The sequence below is a fragment of the Spinacia oleracea genome, chromosome 5 (assembly GCF_020520425.1).
Source record: "Spinacia oleracea cultivar Varoflay chromosome 5, BTI_SOV_V1, whole genome shotgun sequence".
Lineage (NCBI taxonomy): Eukaryota > Viridiplantae > Streptophyta > Magnoliopsida > Caryophyllales > Amaranthaceae > Spinacia > Spinacia oleracea.
Window position 1 is genome coordinate 100,875,403 of NC_079491.1, and position 26,398 is coordinate 100,901,800.

Consider the following 26,398-nt stretch of genomic DNA (forward strand, 5'->3'; position numbering starts at 1 on the left):
GAATCGCAAATATTTAATTTAACATCTTAAATTTACAAACTTTTGCGTTCGAAAAACTAAAACCTCCGAAAAGTCATAGTTAGGCTTCGAATTTGGTAATTCTGGGTTCGGCCGGAAAATTTTATAATGCCTTTTACATGCGGAATTGACACAAAAATCACTCGATTTGGATGAGTAACGAAGAAACTGCCGAAAAACTGCGTACATATAATTAAATAAACGCAATTTGCAATTAATTAACAATTACGAAAATTAATCACCCCTTTTAATTCTTTACAAATTTGAGAAATTTAACCATGTTTATGCATTTTAGATTATGAAAATAATAAGAGGCTCGTGATACCACTGTTAGGTTATGATTCATATGACAAAACATAAATCATGCGGAAAAACCATAAAGCCAGGAAAGCATATTATTTACACATAATCATTTAGCATAGTTTAGATGCATACACTTTGTTGCGTGCCCTCCCTAGCTGCGCCCGAACCGAACAAGAACAAGTCTTTAGGACTCCAAGTGTCGTCCCTCCGTAGACAGTCCACAGCACGTCCGGATCCGCCTTAAGCTTGACCAACTAGAATCGCCCTTAAGGTTGCTTAGGAATTTCGGCTATTTATGTGCAAGTGTATGGCTGATTTTTCTTCAAAATCTTACCTTTAGAATACTTCAATTGTATCTATAAATTATGACCCTAGGCACCTATTTATAGAGGTATGGAAAAGGAACTGGAATCCTACTAGGATACGAATTAATTAAACTAGAATCCTAGTAGAACTCTTATTTAATTAATTTATCCTTTTAGGATTAGGAATTTAATCATATATCGAATCCTGATAGCTTTAGGATTCGTATATGAACACAAACACACACACACGCACGCACAGCAGCCCACGAGGGGCGCCATGCGCGCGCGCGCAGCCTGCGAGCACTCGCAGCCCATTGCCACGAGGCCCACACGCTGCCGCAGCCTTGGCGCGCGCTAGGCCTGCCTTGCGGTGGGCCTGGCGTAGCCTTGGCTGGTGCGTTGTGGCGCGCTGGCTTGCTGGGCGATGGCCCGGCTTCGTGCTGGGCCTTCGTCTGGCAGGCCTTGTCCGATGCTAATTCGTACGATACGCTTCCGATTAAATTCCCGATTCCGGAATTTATTTCCGATACGAACAATATTTAATATTTCCGATTCCGGAATTAATTTCCGTTTCGAACAAATATTTAATATTTCCGTTTCCGAAATTATTTTCCGATTCCGATAATATTTCCGATTCTGACAATATTTCCGTTTCCGGCAATATTTCCGATTCCGGCAATATTTCCATTTCCATTAATATTTTGCTATACGTATCATGTTTCCGTTTCCGGCAACATTTACGACTTGGATAATATTTATATTTCCGATACGATCCATATTTCCGTTTTCGGTAATATCATCGTTTCCGGAGTATTCATTTCTTGCTTGTGACGATCTCAGCTCCCACTGAAACCAAGATCCGTCGATTCCGAATATCCATAGATGCAGTATTTAATGCAATTAAATACTTGATCCGTTTACGTACTATTTGTGTGACCCTACGGGTTCAGTCAAGAGTAAGCTGTGGATTAATATCATTAATTCCACTTGAACTGAAGCGGCCTCTAGCTAGGCATTCAGCTCACTTGATCTCACTGAATTATTAACTTGTTAATTAATACTGAACCGCATTTATTAGACTTAATATTATATGAATACTTGGACCAAGGGCACTATTTCCTTCACACTTGCCGCCAACCCTCCTGATATTACTGCTATAAATCCCCTATCTGATAGGTTGTCGTCATTGTCAAACGAAGGTGTCCGCGACATCCGCCCCTTTTGAGTACCGGCTTCATCCATATCCGCCAAGCAGAGATACCGTTGCAGGTATCCCTTGGCTGCATAGCCGTCCAACGTCTTCTTCAGTCTCCGGCAGTCTTGAGTGTCATGCCCGGCCTCTTTATGAGAGATGCAGAACAAAGCTGGACCATGTTTTCCCATAGGTGGCCTTTTGGGGGACAACCGTTCTATCCCCAAACCTGGTCCCTTTTTCAGGAGAATGTCCTCGAGACTGGAGTTGTAGACGAACAAGCTACTCCTCTTATGACCGTCTTCGCTTTATCCCAGTTTTGATGCCTCGACCAGTTTCCTTGCGAATGGGCTCTATTTGAGACTTTCTCGGGGCCGTTGTGATGGTGGCTTTGTTCGTGACGTAACGACTCTGATTCTTGGAGGTGTACTCTCGGTGTGCTGAGTTCGCCCGCCGTCTCGGACACTCTTCTCTTACATGATAGCTTAATACCTTCAACGGACGAGCCTCCGGGGATAGGCCGCGTCCTTTTGCAGCCTTCTTTCCTTTTTGCATGGTCGTGTTGCCGCGTTCCTGTACTGGGGCGGCTTCGCTGAAGGATCTTGTGATTTCTTCTTGGAGGACGTGCTGAAGTCGTACTTGCCATCCGTCCGTGATGTCATGATGGAGGCCATGCAACATGTGCTGTAGGGATCTCGCGGAGGCCGGCTGGCTTGCTGATGCGTCAAAAGGCTCTTCGGCTTCATTTCCTAGAGAGGATTGCCCCATGTTGGTGACAGGTCGTCTTCTTCTTCCTGCGTCTTTCTCAGATTGCAGTACCGCCATGATACTATACTTCCCCACAGACGGCGCCAAATGTTGTGGGATCTTTTGTGGTGATGACGTGTCACGCGTTACTCGGAGGTATCAAGTATGCGTTGGCACGATCTTCCTGCAACCTGCAAAACAAGAATATTCTTGTAGGAATATTCCTTCCGATGCCTAAGTAAGTATAGGCTAGAGAGAGAAGTAACTTTTGAAAGAGAAGGCAGAGCAAAGATAGTTTAAGGTAGGTGGGAATGAATTGAATCTCCCCTGTTACCTTGGGATCTGAACTATTTATAGGGCTAAGGTTTTTGGGAATTGATCCCAAACCCTAGTTGTTTGATTGGCTGACCTCAGGGATTGCGACACGTGTCCCTTAGGAGACATCTTAGGACTTAGTGTGCCTTCTTGTTTTGGGCCTATTATAGATAACTATGGGCCTGTCAAACAGGTTGGCCTCCTGGGCCTAAGTGACAAGATTTAGGTATGGTTTCAAACACCGGGCCTTTATCTGTTGGGGCAGGCTTGGATAGGCCACGTGTTTTCTTTGTGAGGGGTCCATGGTGGAGATACAACAAGGCCACATCAGTTAATTATTAATTATTTAATTATTTAGTTATTAATTAACGTCTTTTATTATTATTTTGTAATTAACTAGAGATTACTAATTATTAATATTTAATTATTTATTATTTATTATTTATTATTCTGTTAAGTTCAGTTCAATTCAATTCAGTTCTAAAGAACAGGGTCTTAGATGTTTTTAACTAGTGATTATACCTAACTTTTCCTCAAATTAACTTTTTGAACAAATTTTCAAGCCTATATTATATTGTAATTAGTTGTATTAACGGAGGTTTTTAGTTTTTATATACTCTCACAAGCATAGCGTGTATATTTGACTAGTTATTATATTAATGTAGCATTTGAATAAATTTTCACAAAAAAATAGATAAATAATGAATGAAACCGTGCATTACACATGTGCTAACTAGTTTTCCTTATATACTGTACTCATGAACAAATTGTCTCTTCATTAATTAACGCACTAATATTTTTCCTCAAGAAAATGCAACGAAACAAACCAGCACTTAATAGACATTAAAACACTGAACTTTCCGTTGAATTTATTCAACATGGGATGGCTCAAAGTTATGTAATGGTCAAAGAGATGCCTTGTGAACTGCATTTGGTACCAAGGCTGGCAGCAGATACATGTTGCAGTACCATTAATCTTCTTGCTCAAACATTAGCTTATTTTAGTACGAAGTTCGTCCACGGCTACAATGACATATTCCACATGGTACATTTTTCATCTATTTTACATAGTAATATTTTAAGAACCCTGGGAGAATCCGGTCACCAGTTGGTTCAAATAGATTCAAATTTTTTTATTTTATTTTTCTGAAAATGCAACTGGCTCATAGTTTCGAACCAGAAGTAGCCAATTTGATGAGGTCTTTCCGCAGAATCTTCCCAGATGCATTCTTAGGTACAGAATCTATAAACGCCACCCTTCGGATTCTTTTGTAAGGAGCGACCTGCATAAACCATAAACCATAAACCATAAAAACCTGAGTACCTTGCAACATCGAGTTTGAATGAACAAAATGGAAAACACAGATTGAGATTGCATGTCCCATTTTACATCCCCGTCTTGTGCTCTACTCTATGTTTCCCATCTCATTGCTTCAGCAGATTAAGGGACAATTTGTTCAGATTAAAGGCTACTCAAGTTCAATACATACCTAAAGCAAAGTTCAGATAAGTTTCAAGAAGTTCATAGACGGAAATTGTAAGTTCTAATCAGCTATAGCTTAAGATAAAGGCTATAGCTTAAGATAAGTTCATAAGTTCATAAGTTCGTATAAGTTCAAGATGGGACCTAACTAGTGTTTGTGTTCTTTTCCTTTGAGCTCACCTGTTTTGTTACAAAATCCATGATCTCGTTCTCTGATAAGGAACTACCGGCTTTCCTCACCACATATGCCATTGGAAACTGACCAACATTCTTATCTGGGACCCTGTTGTGTACAATGTGATAATTACTATATTAGGTATTTCAGAATGATAAAACATAAAATTACAAATGAAATCAGAAGGATGGACTGTATTTTTAGAGTGCAACTTACGGAATAACAGCAGCATCTGCAATTTCTGGATGAGTAAGCAGCAATGCTTCTAATTCAGCAGGTGGAACCTGCAAATCAAAGACGTAAATCTATGAGATCTTTTTCAGCTGTTGTGCGGTATCCTTGTTACTAAAGATAATATTTTCATCTCTAAATTTTTATACAGAAGCACTCTATACACAGTACAATAGAGTATGTTTCACATTCTTTTCCTCTAAAAGAGATTGAGTATTTAATTGATAAGACGCAAATGTAGATTCAGATCCATTAATCCATTGCAATACTTGTTTACCTTTTTGATGTCTACTACTGTTGACCTCATAATGAAATGTAGGAGGTACCTATATAAGTATAACCCAAACTCGCTAATCCACCACAACTTCCAACATGGGTACTTATGCTACTGTAATGTACATTTCTGCTGTTTTCAGAAATCTCTGCATGTTGATTACCTAATTAGATATGTTCAAGCGTCCTACCCATATTGGAGGTTCAAGCACCCAAAATATGACACTAAAATGAAATGCATACCCCTTGTCCAACTTGGTTATACTCATACATAATTTGTTGAACTTGTTGATTGCTTGTGAAAAAGAAACTAATTGCAGTAAATTCAGAGATGAAAGTAGCCAAACTTGTGAGGAAAAAAGCATATACTAGTTAACTAAACATCTAATAAAGCAGAAGCCTCATTGGTCAAATGAATGCACTCAAAAGATATAGCTGGAAGAAAGTTGTAAAAGGCATCTTAATTTGATGCATCACTATGTAAAAGCTCCAGTAAAGAAATATTAATTGATCATCAAAGAGATCATCAAAGGAAGCACCATCAGAAGAGTTACTACATCCCAGCCTTCAGAGCCAAACCAATCCCAAACCCACACGCCCATTCATCTCAAAGATGGACGGGGGACCGGCGAGGCAGGGGAGGGATTTGTTGCAAAGAAAATACACACACACACGCACACGCACACGCGCGCACACACACACACAGTGAACTTTTTGGGTTAAGAGTTACTCCGTACCTGATATCCCTTGTACTTGATCAACTCCTTGAGTCTATCAACCACAAAGAGGAAGCCATCTTCATCTATATAGCACACATCTCCTGTTTTTAGCCAACCGTCTGAAGTGAGAGTTGAAACAGTCGCCTCCTGGTTATTAAAGTAGCCTGCAACAATGACATAAGAAATTAGGCCAAGCATTATATCATCACAGGAAAATCCTTCTGTCTTAAAGAAGAAGAAAATTGTTCTTAAGAGTAAATCATATCATACTCTGGTCTCGCCATAGAGTAACTTCACCAAACTGGTACAGCTTTGACTTTTGTAGATACATATTTAAGTTCTAACTAAAACAAAATAACTTTGGTCAACAAAAGATATCGAAACTACCAGCTATATACATCAGCAGCATATGTAAGTGTTAGCTCCATATGTTCACGGATCTAAAGTTCTAAAGTAGAAACAGTCAAATTAAAACAATTTCGTATTAAGCAGATCCAGGAGTCATAGTGGGGACCAAATATATATCCTTTGGACAATACCTCACCATATCTGTGATTATTCATTTTTGGGTCAGTTATTCAGGTCTAAACTATACTTGAAACAGCAACAATAACAACAACCAAGCCTTAGTCCGAAAATGATTGGGGTCGGCTAACATGAACCATTAAAAGGAACCGTTATTCTAAGAAACGTTTTGGTGATTTAAATTTGTGATCAAACCTTCAATATATGACATCCATAAAACTCTCATCAAGTAACATGTTATAATTCACTAGGCGCTACTACTTGCCTACTGAATCATTTTAACTAAAAAGCAATTTGTAAAGTAGAAAGTTGCAGAAGGAAAAGGTTTAGCAAAACAATGGCACTGAACACTTCAGAATTCAAGTGTAAGAGGAGGAAATAGTGGCAAACTACCTTTCATCACAGTGTGGCCACGTAGCCAAAGCTCACCAGTCTGATTAACCCCCAAAACATTTCCAGTCTCTGGGTCAACAATCTTTGCCTCTATGCTTGGTGAAATCAACCCAGCTGTTCCATACCTACGACTCTCCTCCAAGCAGTCTGTGGATGCCCCAATGGCTGTGGACTCTGTAAGCCCATACCCCTGCATGATTACAACATTTGGGAACTTCTCTACAAAACCCTCTATCACTTCCTTTCCTAATGGGGCTCCTCCTGACAAAACATGTCTCAACGAACTCAAATCATAGTTCTTCTTGATTTGATCCGCGTGGTTCACCATTGCTACAAGAATTGGTGGAACCAGCGGAAAGTAACTGACCTTGTACTTTGATATTGCTAGGAGCAAATCATTCATTTCAAATTTGGGCAAGATAACAATGGTAGCTCCAGCTGCTAGTAATCCTGTGGCCAAGGCATGAGACATCAACATTGGTAGATACATTTATTTATTTGACAGGAAGGTGCAACATTTGATATTAACAGGAAAAAGATAATAATGGCAAACTCCTAAAGACACTCTTGAACTCTTTTTTTGACAACTCAATCTTGAATTCTTGATTTTATCTGTTTTAAGCATCTAAACAAAAGAAAATATTAAAAAGACAACATTTTGATGTTGACAGATTGCTATCCAATTTGGAGTATCTAAGAGATTAAGCAAAAGGTTACCAACTTATCACTACAAGAAGTAATACCCTGTATGTAAAAGGGAAGTGAAACTTCCAGCAAGACAATATCATCGAACATAAACACCACAACAATTAGTTTCTCACTTTCTCCAGCTTATACTCCAGCTTATACTCCAGCTTATATTCTTTTGGGCATTAATGTAACTTAGGTTAGTTTAGCAAATGTATCAAAGATTCAAAGAAAAAGATTTGTGCTCAAACTCCAGCTGAATTTCGTGATGGAAGTAACTCCGCCTGTGAGTGTCGCTTATGCGGCATTTACTTGTGGTGAGTGTCGCGTATGCGGCATTCACTGCTGGTCCCAAGCCCGGATAAAGGAGGAGGGTTGCGGTAGGTTGGTGGCGGCCAGCGTAAAACTAAGTCACATATCATGACATGAATCGACAACGGAAAATCGTGGGGGCGTCCCCTTCTCAGCGACGCGCTACACCTCTTAAGCCCGAGTGTAGTGAAAAATATGTGAGGGTTGCTAGGTCGTCGCCCAGAAGCGGCGCGCCACCCCTACACCTGGTGGTGGTGTCAAATATGCAAGGGTGCGCTACACTTCCTAGGCCCGGGTGTAGTGGAAAATATGCAAGGGTTGCTAGGCCGTCGCCCGGAAGCGGCGTGCCATCCAAGGGTGGTGTTAACTATCCAAGGTTTCATGGTAAGGGGAGGGGTAAGGGTAAGGGTAGTAGGATGCGGTTTGGGACTTGGAACATTGGTTCTTTGGCAGGTAGATTAGTCGAAGTAGTAGAGGTTATGAGAAGGAGGAGAATTAACATATTATGTTTGCAGGAGACTAAGTGGGTTGGAAACAAGGCAAGAGAAATAGCTCCATGGGGTTATAAGCTTTGGTATTCGGTAAAAACTAGGGGTAGGAATGGGGTAGGTATCCTTATTAACCGAGAATATATTGATGATGTAGTGGACGTATCCCGAAAGAGTGATCGAATTATGGGTATTAAGCTTGTGATAGGGAATGAAGTTGTAACTATTGTGAGTGCCTATGCACCACAAGCAGGACTAGATGCTTCAACTAGACAAGAATTTCGGAGGATTTAGAAGAAGTGGTGCAACGTGTCCCTAGAAGTGAGAAACTGATCATTGGTGGGGATCTCAACGGACATGTAGGCTCGAGTCGCGATGGATTTGAAAGCATTCATGGTGGTTTTGGGTATGGGTAGCGGAATGAAGCGGGAAATGCTATTTTGGATTTTGCATTGGCATATGACTTGAGAATAATGAACACTTGGTTTGAGAAAAGAAACTCCCTTCTAGTAACCTATAGGAGTGGAGATAATACGAGTCAGATTGACTTCTTTTTAGTAAGGAATGTGTAAAGAACCAACCCTTGCTAACAGATACAAGTAAACTCACGAAGAAAAAGTTGCTTGCTTTGATTAAGGGAAGAACTCAGAACATAGTTTAGGGTTACAAAGGTAGTAGCTTGAGGCTACAAGTCTCCAAGTCAGTAGCTTTAGGCTACAAATCTCTATTCTTAACACCAAAATTCCATAACTTTCTCTTTCCTCTCTTCTTCTATTTATGCTAACATTCCCTACTGAGGTCCTTGTTGTTTGTTGTTGTGTTGCTATTGTTGTTGGGCTGCTATTCTTGGGCCTCATTAGTTGGGTTCATTACAATACCGACCCCCTAAACTTCCACCTTGTCCTCAAGGTGGATAGTAATCAACACTTGATTCTCGGCAATGGCGATTCTGAGTGCCATTATGAAACTTGATGTCAGGCCTCCACTTGCGCTCCAGCTCCTCACTGGTAAGTCCTTGTACTTCTTCAGGTTGCTTAGCTAAGAACAGATGATCCTTGACATTCTGTTTGAAACTGATGCCCGGTTTCCATTGGCGGTCAAGCTCCTCACTGGTGAGTTCTAAGAGATGATCTGTGAGGTTGAAATATGGTTTAGGTATTTGACTTGGAGTTGGAAGGCTGTGAGTTGGGGAAATCGAAAAGGAAATTTGGGTCTAATTGTGGGTGGAAGGGTCTGTAACGTGGGTGTGCAATTTGGTCGGATGGAACTTGTGGTTCAAGGGTGGAAAAGTGGTATTTAAAATTTTGGGTGGAGAATTGGAGTTTTAAAACTAAGGCTGGAGAAATGGCCTTACATTTAATGAGCCCAAATATAAGGCTTTCCTCACAAACTGGAGAACATGTGGGCTGTAAAAGTTGGGGCCCAAACCCTAGCTGTAACTCTTTTTTTTTAATTGCATGTGACTTCAGCCATTTATCTTTATTTGTGATGTTACTTTTCATACTTTTTACCTTAATGCCCTTACTAACATCTTTTATATCTGGCTTCTTCTCCAAGCCAACGAAAATTTCTGTGAAGCTCCTCTCATCTTCCATTAATGGATACTGGTACAGCGAGACCTGTCGTACTCCGCCACCAAACCAACCACCACTGAAACCATCAGATCTTTTGACAACGAGAAATCCTAGACCACTTCCGGTATTCCCAGATCTAAAATCACTCATTATTATTCTCTCTCCTCCATTAGACTCTTGATTTGAGCTCTCCTTCAACTGGCGGGTGCCCTCCATTCCTCGGTTTTCCCCACCACAAAAAGTACGGTCATCGTCTCCTTGACCACCATCTTTATGTCCACTAGCGGCAAAGAAGCCTGGACCTCCGCCGGATCCACTTCCTCCGGCTCCACCTCTCTCGAAAAATCCTCCACCATGGTTAATGCCGATGTAACCACCATACCTAGCATCAAAAACACTGCGTAAACCCTTGTGACCTTCGCTAGTTCCGCCGATGTATCCACCACCAAATTCACCTTGGCTTTCACCGAAGTTGTTGGCAAAACCTCCTTGACTGTTGTAGCCACCAGTTAAAGCATCGCGGTTACCACCGACAACTAGGCCTGGACCACCACCAGAACCACACCCCACCACGTCTGTTTGCACCACCTGCCTTCCTTTATCCGAAATGGGTTGAAGGTGTTTGATAACATGTGAATCAGCACCTGGGTCACCTGCAAATTCAATCGGCCCACTATAACTCAAGGTGAGGCTTTGGTGGTCTACCTTGTCCATGAACTTCGTTGGAGTTGCTCGTACCTGCCAGGATTCTGGTGAATAACCAAAATGTCGTATCACCTGGCCCTTCAGTTCTTGCCAGTCATAAAAAGGCAGTCGCCGATGTTCCCATTCGAACCACCGCCGCGCATCGCCGTCAAGCCCTATGATGGCCAGCTTCAACTTCTCTTCCTCATTCAACAGAAAAAGTTTGAAGAAATCCTCCAATTTAAGGATCCAATCCTTCAAATTTCTTCCATTGAACTCGTGAATCTGAAGCTCTTGGCAGATTCTCCGCTCTTCTTCAAGATCTGAAATTCCTCGATCTCTCTTGCTTGTGATGTAGGAGAACTCCTCTCTTATCCACATTTGCATTTGTCGTGCTGCACATTCTGCGACCTCCATAAACTATATATATTTTTTTTTTTTGAAAATCAGATCAACCCAGAACTGTACCGCTCTGATACCAAGCGTAAAGAACCAACCCCTGCTAACAGATACAAGTAAACTCACGAAGAAAAAGTTGCTTTCTTTGATTAAGGGAAGAACTCAGAACATAGTTTAGGGTTACAAAGGTAGTAGCTTGAGGCTACAAGTCTCCAAGTCAGTAGCTTTAGGCTACAAATCTCTATTCTTAACACCAAAATTCCATAGCTTTCTCTTTCCTCTCTTCTTCTATTTATGCTAACATTCCCTACTGAGGTCCTTGTTGTTTGTTGTTGTGTTGCTATTGTTGTTGGCTGCTATTCTTGGGCCTCATTAGTTGGGTTCATTACAGAATGCTTTGAGACAGTGCTACACCAATTGTAAGGTGATTCCTGGTGAGAGTACAGCAACCCAACATAAGCTTGTGGTCCTTGATTTTCGAGGTAGAAGTTATATAAGGAGGAGAAGACCACTAGTGGAGCCTAGGATCAAGTGGTGGAAACTTCAAGGGGAGCAACAGCTAAAATTCGTGGAAAAGGTGGCAAGTGAAGGTATTTGGGCCGGGGATATGGATTTGGATATAGACTCATTATGGACAAGAATGGAGCACACCATAAAGGGAGTGGCGAAAGAGGTCCTAGGGGAATCTGAAGGAATCATGCCACCAAGTAAGGACACATCCTGGTGGAACGAAGTTGTGCAACAAGCTATAGAGAGCAAACGAGAGTGCTATAAAGAGTTGGGAAAATGTAGAAGTGATGAGAACTACGAGAAGTACAAGGAGGCTAAAAGGGAAGCAAAGAAGGCCGTAAGAGAGGCTAGAGCAAAGGTGAATCAGGATCTTTACGCAAGATTGGATACAAAAGAAGGGGAGAAAGACATCTATAGTCTTGCTCGAATGAGAGATAGAAAGACGCGAGACATCGGGAGGATTAAATGTGTGAAAGATGTTGATCAAAAAGTTTTGGTGGGAGATGAGGAAATCAAGGATAGATGGAGGTTCTACTTTGATAACTTGTTCAACGGGGATCAAGGACGCGATATTGGGGATACAAATATCCCTCGACATATGGTTAACCTAGACTTTAAGCGAAGAATTCAAAAGAGAGAAGTCGAAATGGCATTGAAAAAGATGGGACGCAAGAGGGCAGTGGGGCCCGATGGTATACCTATCGAAGCCTGGAGATGCTTGGGAGAGAGAGGGGTTGTATGGTTAACAACTCTTTTCAACAAGATTCGGGGAAGTAATAGGATGCCATTAGAGTGGAGGAAAAGTACTATCATCCCCTTGTACAAGAATAAGGGTGATATCCAGGATTGTGCCAACTACCGAGAAATCAAACTAATGAGTCATACTATGAAACTTTGGGAGCGGATTATTGAGCAAAGATTGGGAGAACTGTGAAAATTTCGGAGAACCAGTTTGGATTTATGCCTGAGAGATCGACTATGGAGGCCATTCATCTTATAAGGCAATTAATGGAGAATTATCGGGATAAGAAGAAGGATCTACATATGGTTTTCATTGATTTGGAGAAGGCGTATTATAAGGTACCAAGAGAAATTCTTTGGTGGGCATTAAGTAGGAAAGGAATTCCGAGGAAGTATATTGATATCATCAAGGACATGTATGAGGGAGTTAGTACGAGTGTGAGAACTAGTGTTGGTAAGACCGAAGAATTCCCCATTACGATTGGAGTGCATCAAGGTTCCGCACTTAGCCCGTTTCTTTTTGCTATAGTCATGAACGAATTGACGAGGTCAATCCAAGATGGTATACCCTGGTGCATGATGTTTGCAGATGATATTGTGTTGATTGATGAAACAAAAGAAGGAGTGGAAAATAAGTTGGAGTTATGGAGACAAACTTTGGAATCTCGGGGTCTTAGGCTGAGTAGAAACAAGACGGAATATATGGAGTGTAAGTTTAGTGGAGTCCAAGATAGAGAGACAGGGGCGATTACCTTAGATGGGAAAATTGTCCAAGGCTCTGAAATGTTCCGTTATTTAGGATCTATTATCCAAAATGATGGAGAATTAGATGGCGATGTGGCCCATAGAATCAAAGCAGGTCGGTTGAAGTGGAAGGGTGCCACGGGGTTCCTATGTGATTCAGGCATGCCCCAAAGATTGAAGGGAAAATTTTACCGCACGGCAATTCGACCGGCTTTGTTATACGACACAAAATGCTGGGCAGTGAAACATTGTCACGTGCACAAGATGAATGTGGCGGAGATGCGCATGTGACGTTGGATGTGTGGACATACAAGAAAGGATCGCTTGAGGAATGAGATTATTAGGAAGAAAGTAGGGGTTGCACCGATTGAGTTTAAGATGATGGAAAATCGTTTAAGATGGTTTGGACATGTAAGCAGAAGATCAAATGATGCCCCGGTTAGGAGGATAGAAGGGTGGCAAAGGGATAGAATTGCAAGGGGTAGGGGAAGACCTAAGAAAACTTGGAGGAATGTGATTGAGCACGATATGAGCTTTCTTGTGATTGAGGAAAATATGGCGTTGGATAGAACAGAGTATACATTGATGACTTCATTTGACTTATACAACTTCAATGTTTCTGATTCTCTTTATTTTTATTTTTACTTTACTTTTATTTTATTTTTAAAATTCTTTCATTTTTTTTTTTTTGTTTTTTTTTTCACATGCTATTTTGAAATGTACTTATTTTACTTATTCATTTATTTTAAATTTTACTTATTTTTTATTATCTCTTACAATATTTCTTCTATAATATATATATATATACATTTTTTCTCTTATCCTACTTTCATTAATTTCACTTTCTTTTCCTTGTTTTTTCTTTTTACTGCTCCCTTTCTGGTTTAATTGGTGACAATGACGATCTCCTACGACGATTCATGTTAGCCGACCCCAAATCATTTTAGGACTAAGGCTTTGTTGTTGTTGTTGTTGTTGTTGTTGTTGTCGTCGTCGTCGTCATCTAGCCTCATTTTCTCCCATATCCTTCGTGGTGTAATTTCTTCATGTTCTTCTTGAATTGAACGTGGTTATTGTTCTAACTACTTAGTTTCCGTTAATATCTTGTGCTAACGCTATACAACTTATTGTTAATCACTATTCATATAATCCCAAAGTCACTCTAATCCTCAAGCAATGGGGTATAATAAGTCACCCCAACACCAACCACCAACGTTGTGTAATAAAACCGGTATAATCCTGTTTGTTTCGGCTTATTTTAACTTTTGACTTATTTCAGAAAAATAATTTTAAATAAGTTCAACAAATTAAGTTCAGTGCGTCTCTGTGTGACGAGCCACACCATCAACTTGATGGTGTGGCGTGCGCACGCAACTCTCTCACGCGCAGCTACAATGGAAAAAGGTTATTTGGATGGTGTTACTTGACTTTTTATGCTGGTGTTACTTATACATTGTTTTCGCTGTTACTTTTCTTCTTTTACTGCAGCTTCTTCAATTTCATGTTAGAGGTTTCTTGTATAGACTGGATTTACTTGACTTTGTATGTTGATGTTAGGCCCTGTTCACCTTATTTCCACTTATTTCAGAAAAAATAAGTTCAGATAATTTCAGTTAAATTGAGATAAGTACAGATAAGATAAGCACAGGAAAAATAAGGGTTGACCAAGTACAACTTATAACTAAAATAAGTTTTGATAAGTTTTAATAAGTTCAAATAAGTTCAAATAAATTCAGTTAAGTTCAGATAAGATAAATGAAAATCAGGTGAATACATTGTATTCGCTAGTATTTTTCTTGTTTTATTGCAGATTCTTCAATTTAATGTTAGAGGTTTCTGGTCTACACTGGTGTTACTTGACTTTCTATAACGGTGTTACGTATATATTGTATTCGTTATTATTTTTCTTATTTTATTGCAGTTTATTCAATTTCATGTTAGATGAAAATCAGGTGAATACATTGTATTCGCTATTATTTTTCTTGTTTTATTGCAGATTCTTCAATTTAATGTTAGAGGTTTCTGGTCTACACTGGTGTTACTTGACTTTCTATAACGGTGTTACGTATATATTGTATTCGTTATTATTTTTCTTATTTTATTGCAGTTTATTCAATTTCATGTTAGAGGTTCCATTATAGATGGATGTTATTTGACTTTCTATGCTGGTGTTACTTATACATTGAATTCGCTGTTACTTTTTTTGTTTTAGTACAGTTTCATGTTAGAGGTTCATTGTAGAAAGACTATAAACTGATGTTAATTTATTTTCTATGTTGGTGTTACTTTTAGATTCCGTTAACCAATGCGTTAGGCTTATTTATAACGACGTAACACAAAAATAAGGTCTTCAGATAAGTTATGCAGGTGAACCAAACAGAACATTAGAACCAATTACATCAATAGCATGTGAATCTATGAAAATCTAAAATAGAACAAATAACATCATTATAATGTGTCTTTTTTTAAGGTGTCATTATAACTAATAAATAATTTTAAATCCTCTTTAATCATTATTTTATTATTCCAGAACTAAATACTCCAAAGTTAGAGAGTATGAGGTAAAACTTAATTAAGCATCTTCGTCATCATTAATCCACAACTAATTAAGCATCTTCATCATCATTAATTAGTCAACACAAAGTCAAGCAAACAATACAACTTTCTAGTACTCCGTAAACAGTAAAAAAAATTAAAATTTTACCTGTAGCAAAGGCAACAAGGCCATATATGTGAAACATCGGAACAGTACATATGAACGTACTACCCTGGGACCCACCACTCCTCTGATACTCATCATCTAATTTGAACCGTCCAATGACCGTCTGCACCATCGCGATCATATTCCGATGAGACGATATTACCCCTTTACTCGCCCCCGTTGTACCCGACGAATACAGCAGCGCAGCGGCGTCGTTTTGGCAAACTCTCTCCTTCACTCTCACACTCTCCTCGTTTCTCTGTCCTTTGACCGCCAACATGTCCTCCAATGTCGTCAAGACCTTCAGATTGTTATTATTCACGAAACTAGCCTTTTCCAATTCTCCGTTGAGTAGGACTATCGGGACGTCGGAACCGGCGAGTTTGGGGGAGAGTTCAGGAGTGGTGAAAGCGAGGAATGGCTTGGAGTCCGCGATTTGTTTGGCGATTTCGCGCGTGGTGTTCAAAGGGTTGGCGGTTGTGATCAACGCGCCGAGGGACATGACTGAGAGGCAGACGAGGGGGAAGGAGAGAGAGTTTGGTGATAGGATGAGGATGACATGGCCTTTGCGTACACCCCACTTGGAGGAGAGAGAGAATGAGAGTGAATCGACGGCAGACCAGAGGTCGGAGTATGATAAGTGGCGGCCATTTGAGGCGTCGATGAAGGCGGTGGTGGTTCTGTGAGGTCGGGAAGAGATGAAGGTGGTGATATCTAAGGACGCGTTTGGTGGGAGAGGGATAGAAGGGCGTTTGCTGTAAAAAGTGGAGTTGCTGTTGCAGAAGCCGCTTCTTGGGTCTACTATAATGTTGTTGCTATGTTGCTCCATTATAAGGTGGCACACCTCTAGATTTGGTTGAGAATGTTAGGAATTTTGTTAATATACCCAAGTTAGATTTCTGCAATTTGATTGTTTTTCAGGAGAATCTATCAGTTTTTCAGGAATCGATGTTAAGAATTGAAGATTGGAGAAATACTCCGTATGATTGTTTTTCTTGGTTGGTTTCTGATCAATCTTATGAATTGAAGATTAGAAAAGTACTGTATGATTTTGAAAAGGTTGTTTTTCTTGGTTTGTGATCTTTGTTAAACAGAGTGGAGAATTATAGTAAAACGTGGTCATTCCCCAGGATGAATGAGTTGACTGTTGAAACTTGATTGACAAAGTTGGACCAATTGGTGGTGACTGGTGAATAGTGAGGTGGAAAGGCACAAAGGCTATACATACCTGTTGGTCATATTCCTCTTGACGTTTGATGTTTGACACCAAGATTGAATTTAACCAAACTTATTAGAGCATGAAATAAGTTTAAATAAGGCCTAAATGGTGAAGGCAAGGAGCAATTTACAGTAGAACATTGGAGAACTTCTAACGGAAAACACGAGGTGATGAGCGAGAATGTAAAGGAAAAAAACCATTCACAAACAACTTTTTGTCTTTAATAAATCATATCTACAAAGAAAAAACCCTTCCGGATACAAACTATTAGCTCACGTAAAAAATAAAAAAAATAAAAAAAATAAAAAATACGAGTACTAGATAACCTCTCATAAGGCTCCATCCTCCTATTTTTATGCTTATATTTTATTTAATGTCACAACTACAAAAGTCACTTTCACATGCAAATTAACAAAACAAAATTATACTAGTTAATAGCACGTGCATGACTCGACACACAATTATAATTTTTACTACTCATATTTACTCCCTTCGTCCCAGAATACTCGCAACGTTTTGACTGGACATGTTTGCTAATGTATAACTTTGACCACCAATATCTTTAGCCACATATTATAAAACTTATAAAATATTAATATATATTATATACTAACATTTGTTTTCATATACATGAAATAAAATAGGGTCGAAGTGAATCTTGAGTATTCCGGGAAGGAGGGAGTATTAATTAAGGTCCGTTATATAACATAAAAGACACAGTTTCTTAAGTGTTTAATATTAAAAGTAGTTTATTATTCTTATTTGCAAGTTAAGAAGTGTGTATCCCTATCTTTGTAAAAAGCTACATGAAGATATTTACATTTACAAAAATAATTATTATATATCTATTCTCTCCATTTCTTTTTAAATGTATCACTATAACACTCACAGTATTTATGTACTAACTTTGACTTGGATATTTGACTAATGTATAAAAATAAAATGTTATTATGTAAAATGTTGTTTGATTAGTCACAAATACAATGCATATATTCATCATAACAACTTTTTATAATTTTAAGAAATAGGAAATAAAAGATGATTAATGGTCATAATGATACAATGGCAAGTGTGACGGTCCAAGTGATACATTTAAAAAGAAAGAGATGAAGTAGTATTTATAGGAGTACTACAGTTACATAGTTATAGCTTATAACAAGCTAAATTTATGAGTGCACGCTTCAATGACATATGTGGGTATTATAATTATTTGAATTTTTTTGAGCAAAATGTACATAACCTATACGAAGTTTATGGATTTGTCACTGCATGCATAGTCGGATATTTCTAAATAATCAAGACTGTAAGTTCATTAAATTTCTCTAGTTAGGCAACATGGTAGAAACAATACCTCAAAACTATCATAAGAATTTCCTACATTATTACATTGATGATGATATTTAATTAATTACAACATCACGAGCTTTCTTGTATGAACTCTTATCTAACACGGAATAAACTACTACCAATCTATCATACTTCCCCATTTTCCTAAATATAGCACAATTTGAATTTTTACACTATTCACAATAGACATTAACTTGATCATCTTTTGTTATTAATTCGTAAGGAAAATTGTAGTCATGTGTGGTCTTTTTAGATTAGTATCAATTGTTAGGTTATGATTCATATGACAAAACATAAATCATGCGGAAAAACCATTAAGCCAGGAAAGCATATTATTCACACATAATCATTTAGCATAGTTTAGATGCATACACTTTGTTGCGTGCCCTCCCTAGCTGCGCCCGAACCGAACAAGAACAAGTCTTTAGGACTCCAAGTGTCGTCCCTCCGTAGATAGTCCACAGCACGTCCGGATCCGCCTTGAGCTTAACCAACTAGAATCGTCCTTAAGGTTGCTTAGGAATTTCGGCTATTTAGGTGCAAATGTATGGATGATTTTTCTTCAAAATCTAACCTTTAGAATACTTCAATGTGTCTATAAATTATGACCCTAGGCACCTATTTATAGAGGTATGGAAAAGGAATTATAATCCTACTAGGATTGGGATTTATTAATTAGAATCCAACTTGAACTCTAAATAATAAACTTAATCTTTTAGGATTAGGATTTAATCAATACACGAATTCCGATAGGATTAGGATTCGTTACGAACATGAGCATCGTATGGCAACGAGCATCGCACCACCCGCGCAGCCCTTGCGGCCCACACGAGCAGCCGCTGCTCGCAGCCCAACAGCACGCCTAGCGTGCGCGCGCCAAGGCCTTGCTGGGCCTGGCCTTGCGCTGGGCCTGGCGAGGCTGTGGCAGCTCCATGTTGGGCGCTCGGCTTGCTGGGCGCGGGCCTGGCTTCGTGCTGGGCCTTCGTCTAGCAAGCCTCGTCCGATGCTAATTCGTACGATACGCTTCCGATTAAATTCCCGGTTCCGGAATTCATTTCCGATACGAACAATATTTAATATTTCCGATTCCGGAATTAATTTCCGTTTCGAACAAATATTTAATATTTCCGTTTCCGGAATTATTTTTCGATTCCGATAATATTTCCGATTCTGACAATATTTCCGTTTCCGGCAATATTTCCGATTCCGGTAATATTTCCATTTCCAATAATATTTTCCGATACGTACCATGTTTCCGTTTCCGGCAACATCTACGACTTGGATAATATTTATATTTCCGATACGATCCATATTTCCGTTTCCGGCAATATCATCGTTTCCGGAGTATTCATTTCTTGCTTGTGACGATCTCAGCTCCCACTGAAACCAAGATCCGTCGATTCCGAATATCCATAGATGGAGTATTTAATGCCATTAAATACTTGATCCGTTTACGTACTATTTGTGTGACCCTACGGGTTCAGTCAAGAGTAAGCTGTGGATTAATATCATTAATTCCACTTGAACTGAAGCGGCCTCTAGCTAGGCATTCAGCTCACTTGATCTCACTGAATTATTAACTTGTTAATTAATACTGAACCGCATTTATTATACTTATTATTATATGCATACTTGGACCAAGGGCATCATTTCCTTCAGTCTCCCACTTGTCCTTAGGGACAAGTGTGCATTTCCTAATTCCTTTGTCGCTCGATGCTTGCTCTTGAACATAAGGTAAGAGTTGTCATCCTTATTATGTCCAGAGGTGTTTCTCGGTTTCAGAGTTCAACTGATCAAATAAACAGATAATCATAGCCTATGATTCATCCGAGTACGGCCATGCATTTCACAGTTTCTAGCTCTCCGAGTGGCCTTGTACAACTTTTAAGCATCTCATCCCGATTTATGGGAGGGCAATCCCAATCTTGCGATCTTGAGATTAGACTTCGTTTGATAGGTGATTACTTGAGCGTTGCCTTTATAGCCTCCTTTTACGGTGCGACGGTTGGTCAACGTCAAAGTAACCAGTTCTCAAACAAGTAATCTCAAATCACTCAGGTATTGAGGATTTAGTGTCTAATAATTTTAATGAAATTTACTTATGACAGATTTTCATCTCTTACAGTAACGTTTCATAGGTCTGTCCGATACTAGTCTTCCCAAAGTAAGTATTTATGCAAATGATTACGACATTGCCATGTCCACATAGTTCAAGAAACAGAACTATTAGTCATCTTGCATTCCAGTCGTCTAACGTTTTCCATGCGTCCAATTTTATAGAAAACTCCGACCAGGGACCATTTTCAACCTTTGACATTCAAGTTCACTTGATAGACATTTCTTAGTCACAGGACTGGTCCTGACAGTCTATCTTGAATATATCGTCAAATTGAAGGGACTCTTCATTTAATAAACCACAAATTAAATGGAAAAATAAATTCTATTCATTTATTGTGAATGATTAACCAATAATGTTTTACAAAGAATTAAACTCTAAAACTTTAAAACATTAAATAAGGACATCAAAGCCATTTTCCAATATGCTTGATTCCCATAGCTGCAGTGTGCGAGTTGTGCTTCGCCTGCGGCAGAGGTTTAGTCAATGGATCTGATATGTTGTCATCAGTTCCAATCTTGCTTATCTCGACTTCTTGTCTTTCAACGAACTCTCGTACATGCTTGACTCTTAGGTGGTGTCTAGGCTCCTTTGCCTGTGCAATAGCCCCGTTATTATCACAATAAAGGGCTATTGGTCCTTTAATGGAGGGGACTACACCAAGTTCACCTATGAACTTCCTTAGCCATATAGCTTCCTTTGCTGCTTCATGTGCAGCAATGTACTCCGCTTCAGTTGTAGAATCCGCAATGGTGCTTTGCTTAGCACTTTTCCAGCTTACTGCACCTCCGTTGAGGCAGAAGACAAACCCAGACTGTGATCTGAAATCATCTTTGTCGGTTTGGAAACTTGCGTCCGTATAGCCTTTAACAATTAATTCATCATCTCCACCATAGACCAGGAAGTCATCTTTGTGCCTTTTCAGGTACTTCAGAATATTCTTGGTAGCAGTCCAATGTGCCTCTCCTGGGTCTCACTGGTATCTGCTCGTAGCACTGATTGCGTACGCAACATCCGGGCGTGTACATATCATAGCATACATTATTGAACCAATCAATGATGCATATGGAATCCCATTCATTCGTCTACGCTCATCAAGTGTTTTTGGGCACTGAGTCTTGCTTAGAGTCATTCCATGAGACATGGTAGGTAGCCTCGCTTGGAGTCTGCCATCTTGAACCTATCAAGCACCTTATTGATATAAGTGCTTTGCCTAAGTCCAATCATCCTTTTAGATCTATCTCTGTAAATCTTGATGCCCAATATGTACTGTGCTTCTCCTATATCCTTCATCGAAAAACATTTCCCAAGCCAAATCTTGACAGAGTTCAACATAGGAATGTCATTTCCGATAAGCAATATGTCATCGACATATAATACTAGGAAAGCAATTTTGCTCCCACTGACCTTCCTGTATACACAAGATTCGTCTGCGTTCTTGATGAAACCAAAGTCACTGATTGCTTCATCAAAACGTATATTCCAGCTCCTGGATGCCTGCTTCAATCCGTAGATTGATTTCTTTAGCTTGCATACCTTTTTAGCATTCTTTGGATCCTCAAAACCTTCAGGCTGTGTCATAAACACAATTTCTGTTAAAACGCCGTTTAAGAAAGCGGTTTTGACATCCATCTGCCATATTTCGTAATCGTAATATGCAGCGATTGCTAACATTATCCGAATAGACTTTAGCATTGCAACTGGTGAAAAGGTTTCATCGTAATCCACACCGTGGACTTGCCTGTAACCTTTTGCAACCAATCTAGCTTTGAAAACTTCTAGTTTCCCATCCTTGTCCTTTTTCAGTTTGAAAACCCGTTTGCTTCCAATGGCTTGGTAGCCATCTGGCAAATCGACCAAATCCCATACTTGGTTTTCTGACATGGAGTCTAATTCAGATTGCATGGCTTCTTCCCATAGCTTGGAGCTAGGGCTCGTCATAGCTTGCTTGTAAGTCGCAGGTTCATCACTTTCAAGTAATAGAACGTCATAGCTCTCGTTCGTCAAAATACCTAAGTACCTTTCCGGTTGAGATCTATATCTCTGCGATCTACGCGGGGTTACATCTCTAGATTGACCATGATTCTCACCAGATACTTCTAAAGATCTCTGAGTTTCATCCTGAATGTCATCTTGAGCATTCTCTAGAGTTTGTTGTTCGACTCGAATTTCTTCGAGGTCTACTTTTCTCCCACTTGTCATTTTGGAAATGTGATTCTTTTCCAAAAAGATACCATCTCAAGCAACAAACACCTTGTTCTCAGATGTGTTGTAGAAGTAATACCCCTTTGTTTCCTTTGGATAGCCCACAAGGATACATTTGTCAGATTTTGGATGAAGTTTGTCTGAAATTAATCGCTTGACGTATACTTCACATCCCCAAATCTTAAGAAAAGACACATTTGGAGGCTTTCCAAACCATAACTCATATGGAGTCTTTTCAACAGCTTTAGACGGAGCTCTATTTATAGTGAGTGCAGCTGTATTTAGTGCATGTCCCCAAAATTCTATTGGAAGTTTGGCCTGACCCATCATTGACCTAACCATGTCAAGCAAGGTTCTGTTCCTCCGTTCCGACACACCGTTCCATTGTGGTGTTCCAGGAGGAGTCAATTCTGATAGAATTCCACATTCTTTCAGATGGTCATGAAATTCATAGCTCAGATATTCACCGCCTCTATCAGACCGCTGTGCTTTAATCTTCTTGCCTAATTGATTCTCTACTTCACTCTGAAATTCCTTGAATTTGTCAAAGGATTCAGACTTATGCTTCATTAGGTAGACATAACCATATCTACTGAAGTCATCAGTGAAAGTGATAAAGTAGCTGAAACCACCCCTAGCATTTGTACTCATTGGTCCACATACATCTGTATGGATTAAACCCAATAGTTCAGTTTCTCTTTCTCCAACTTTAGAGAAAGGTTGCTTTGTCATTTTGCCAAGTAAACATGATCCGCACTTACCATAATCCTCTAAGTCAAATGGTTCTAGAATTCCTTCCTTTTGAAGTCTTTCCATGCGTTTCAAGTTAATATGGCCTAATCGACAATGCCACAGATAGGTGAGATCTGAATCATCCTTTTTGGCCTTTTTGGTATTTATGTTATAAACTTGTTTGTCGTGATCTAATAAATAAAGTCCATTGACTAATCTAGCAGATCCATAAAACATCTCTTTAAAATAAAACGAACAACTATTGTCTTTTATTTAAAAGGAAAATCCCTTAGCATCTAAGCAAGAAACAGAAATGATGTTTTTAGTAAGACTTGGAACATGGAAACACTCTTCCAGTTCCAAAACTAGCCCAGAGGGCAACGACAAATAATAAGTTCCTACAGCTAATTCAGCAATCCGTGCTCCATTTCCCACTCGTAGGTCGACTTCACCCTTGCTTAACCTTCTACTTCTTATTAGTCCCTGTGGATTGGAACATAAGTGTGAGCCACAACCTGTATCTAATACCCAAGAAGTTGAATTAGCAAGTATACAGTCTATAACGAAAATACCTGAAGATGGAACGACTGTTCCGTTCTTCTGATCTTCCTTTAGCTTCAAGCAATCTCTTTTCCAATGCTCCTTCTTCTTGCAGTAGAAGCATTCGGATTCAGAAATGGGTTGACTGACCTTCCTCTTTTCAGACTTGGCGCCAGTTGGTTGCTTAGTTTGGCTGGCCTTGTTTCCACCTTTCTTGGCATTCCTATTCTTTCCAGATTTCCTGAACTTGCCCCCACGCACCATAAGCACATCTTGCTTATCACTTTTGAGCGTCTTTTCAGCGGTCTTCAGCATACCGTGAAGCTCAATGAGCGTTTTGTCCAGACTATTCATACTGTAGTTCAGCTTGAACTGATCATACCCGCTATGAAGAGAATGGAGGATGGTGTCTACAGCCATTTCCTGAGAGAATTGCTGATCCAGCCGACTCATATTCTCAATGAGTCCAATCATTTTGAGAACATGTGGACTTACGGGCTTCCCTTTCTTAAGCTTGGTCTCAAGAATTTGCCTATGTGTCTCGAATCTTTCGACTCGAGCCAGATCTTGGAACATGTTCTTTAACTCACTGATGATCGTGAAAGCATCTGAGTTGATGAACGTTTTCTGTAGATCTGCACTCATGGTGGCGAGCATTAGACATTTCACATCCTTGTTGGCATCAATCCAACGATTGAGGGCTGCCTGAGTGACCCCTTCGCCTGCGGCTTCGGGCATCGCCTCTTCCAGGACATACTCCTTTTCTTCCTGCACAAGAACTATTTGCAAGTTCCTTTGCCAGTCAAGGAAGTTTTTCCCGCTCAACTTCTCCTTTTCGAGAATTGCTCGAATGTTGAATGAATTGTTGTTTGCCATAATTAAAACTACAATTGAAAAGAATAAACAAATAAATAACCATTCACAGTTTCTCTTAATAAACTTAAATTCTAGCATACATGCATAATTCAATGTTCATTAAGCATTTTATTTAAGTTATGTGTTCCGGCAGGTGTGAATAAAATGATTCCAAGACCCTAAAATCCATTGAAGAATTAAGCACATTATGTATTTAGACTCAATTCTAAAATCTTTTAGGTAAGCAAAAGCCTTTTGCTAATAGTCTAGAAACTACTCTTGGTTGATAGGTACGTCTAAGAACTTATTAGGTAAACCTATCGATTTTGCCACGACATAAAAGGACTCCTTACTTATATCGTTGAGTTTCACCAAAACTAACATGTACTCACAATTATTTGTGTACCTTACCCCTTTAGGACCAATAAGTAACACCTCGCTGAGCGAAAACTATTACTAGATTGATGTATAGGATATCCAAGCAAGTGTTTATTTTGGCATGGCACCTTTTAACTCAATTTTTAAGTTTGGAACTTAAGGCTCTTACTATGTTGGTTAGATTTTAAGTGAACTAAAATCCTTAATCATGCAACATAATCAAGCTACAATCTCATGCATAATTAAGACATATTTAAAGCAATAAATAACCTAAAGCATGCATAAGATAAATGTGATCTAGTATGGCCCGACTTCATCTTGAAGCTTCAACTTCAAAGTCCGTCTCGAAAATGGAAACTTCGTCTTGAATTTCACTGTGGGAGGCGCCATTTTCTTCAAATAGGATAAGCTATAATTAAACTAATTATAACTATTTGATGGTACGCATACCATATTTGAATTGAAAAACAAATTTGGTGCTTTAGACCAATTACATTCAAATTAATGGTACACATACCATATTTTCTATTCTATTTGGGCCATACTAGTCAATTCATAACCTGCAAAACAGTACATATACAATATATACCATTCATCCATTCATTATCATGAATGGCCCACATAATTGGTTAGTTAAAACACATTGTATGCATCACATAAATATTTGCAGCAATTAATTAAGGGCACCAATAATCTACCAATTATTCAGTCCTTATTAATTCTAATCAAGTTGTTTAACCTTAAAGGATTTGTAGACCTAATCAAGAGTTTATGACTAAAAATGCTCCCACTTAAACCAATAAATTCATATGCTTTACTAATTTTAAACATAAAAATGTATTTCTAGTCTAACCGGAAACATACAAATTTAATTAAAATTTAAAGCTCATATAAATTTATAATCGAATCCATTAATTTAATTTATTTCAGTTGAATTAAACGAATTTAAATTAATTCAAGATTTAATTTTAGTAAAATAATTAGTATAAATAAAATTTATAATAATTATAATATTCAAAATTAAATCCAAGAAAACAATTTAAATTACGAATTTTAAAATTAATTAAAATCGTTTCCGAACTGAAAATTAAAAATTAAATTCAAAACGCATCAATCGGGTCAAGACGAGGCCATGGGCTTGCGCCCATGCCCCGTCGAGTCCTCGAGGCAGCATCGCCCCCACGAGTGATCGCACAGCTGTGAGGGGGTCGAAAAAGCACGAGGCTAATGCGTGACCTCGTCCCTCGTGGGTTTGACGATTCTTTATATTCAATCAAGTGTAATTGGATTTCCTGTGAGTTTACACCCAATTGACTAGTAATATAGGAGTCGACATTCAGTTTTTAACGACAATGAGAAAAACTGACAAAACCCGGTTATCGTGACATAAAGGGAGTGCAATTATGTTTGACCACGACGGCCGTAGGTTCCCTTGTGATCCCTGGTGTGGGGATCTCTCAACATACACCCGCAAGGTAGAGATTGAG

General features: G+C 39.2%; 1 protein-coding gene across 1 annotated transcript; it reads right to left on the reverse strand.

Annotated features, from left to right (window-relative positions):
- Window positions 1-3,515: 3,515 nt before the first annotated feature.
- On the reverse strand, window positions 3,516-16,956 carry LOC110784418 (peroxisomal OPC-8:0-CoA ligase 1). Its single transcript, XM_021988874.2, has 6 exons — window positions 15,523-16,956; window positions 6,680-7,129; window positions 5,780-5,925; window positions 4,755-4,822; window positions 4,544-4,646; window positions 3,516-4,163 (listed from the first exon to the last, which is right to left on the reverse strand). The coding sequence occupies exons 1-6, from the start codon at window positions 16,346-16,348 to the stop codon at window positions 4,044-4,046; spliced, it is 1,713 nt and encodes a 570-aa protein (XP_021844566.1). The 5' UTR covers window positions 16,349-16,956; the 3' UTR covers window positions 3,516-4,043.
- Between the last annotated feature and the right edge of the window lie 9,442 nt (window positions 16,957-26,398).

What these genes read in the sequence shown, in the direction of transcription:
- LOC110784418 (XM_021988874.2), bottom strand. Translation starts at nt 16,348, where the DNA reads ATGGAGCAACATAGCAACAACATTATAGTAGACCCAAGAAGCGGCTTC. An exon ending in TCAAGTACAAGGGATATCAG is followed by an intron (nt 4,823 to 5,779) that starts GTACGGAGTAAC and finishes TTTGATTTGCAG; the next exon opens with GTTCCACCTGCTGAATTAGA. An exon ending in TGGATTTTGTAACAAAACAG is followed by an intron (nt 4,164 to 4,543) that starts GTGAGCTCAAAG and finishes TGGTTTATGCAG; the next exon opens with GTCGCTCCTTACAAAAGAAT.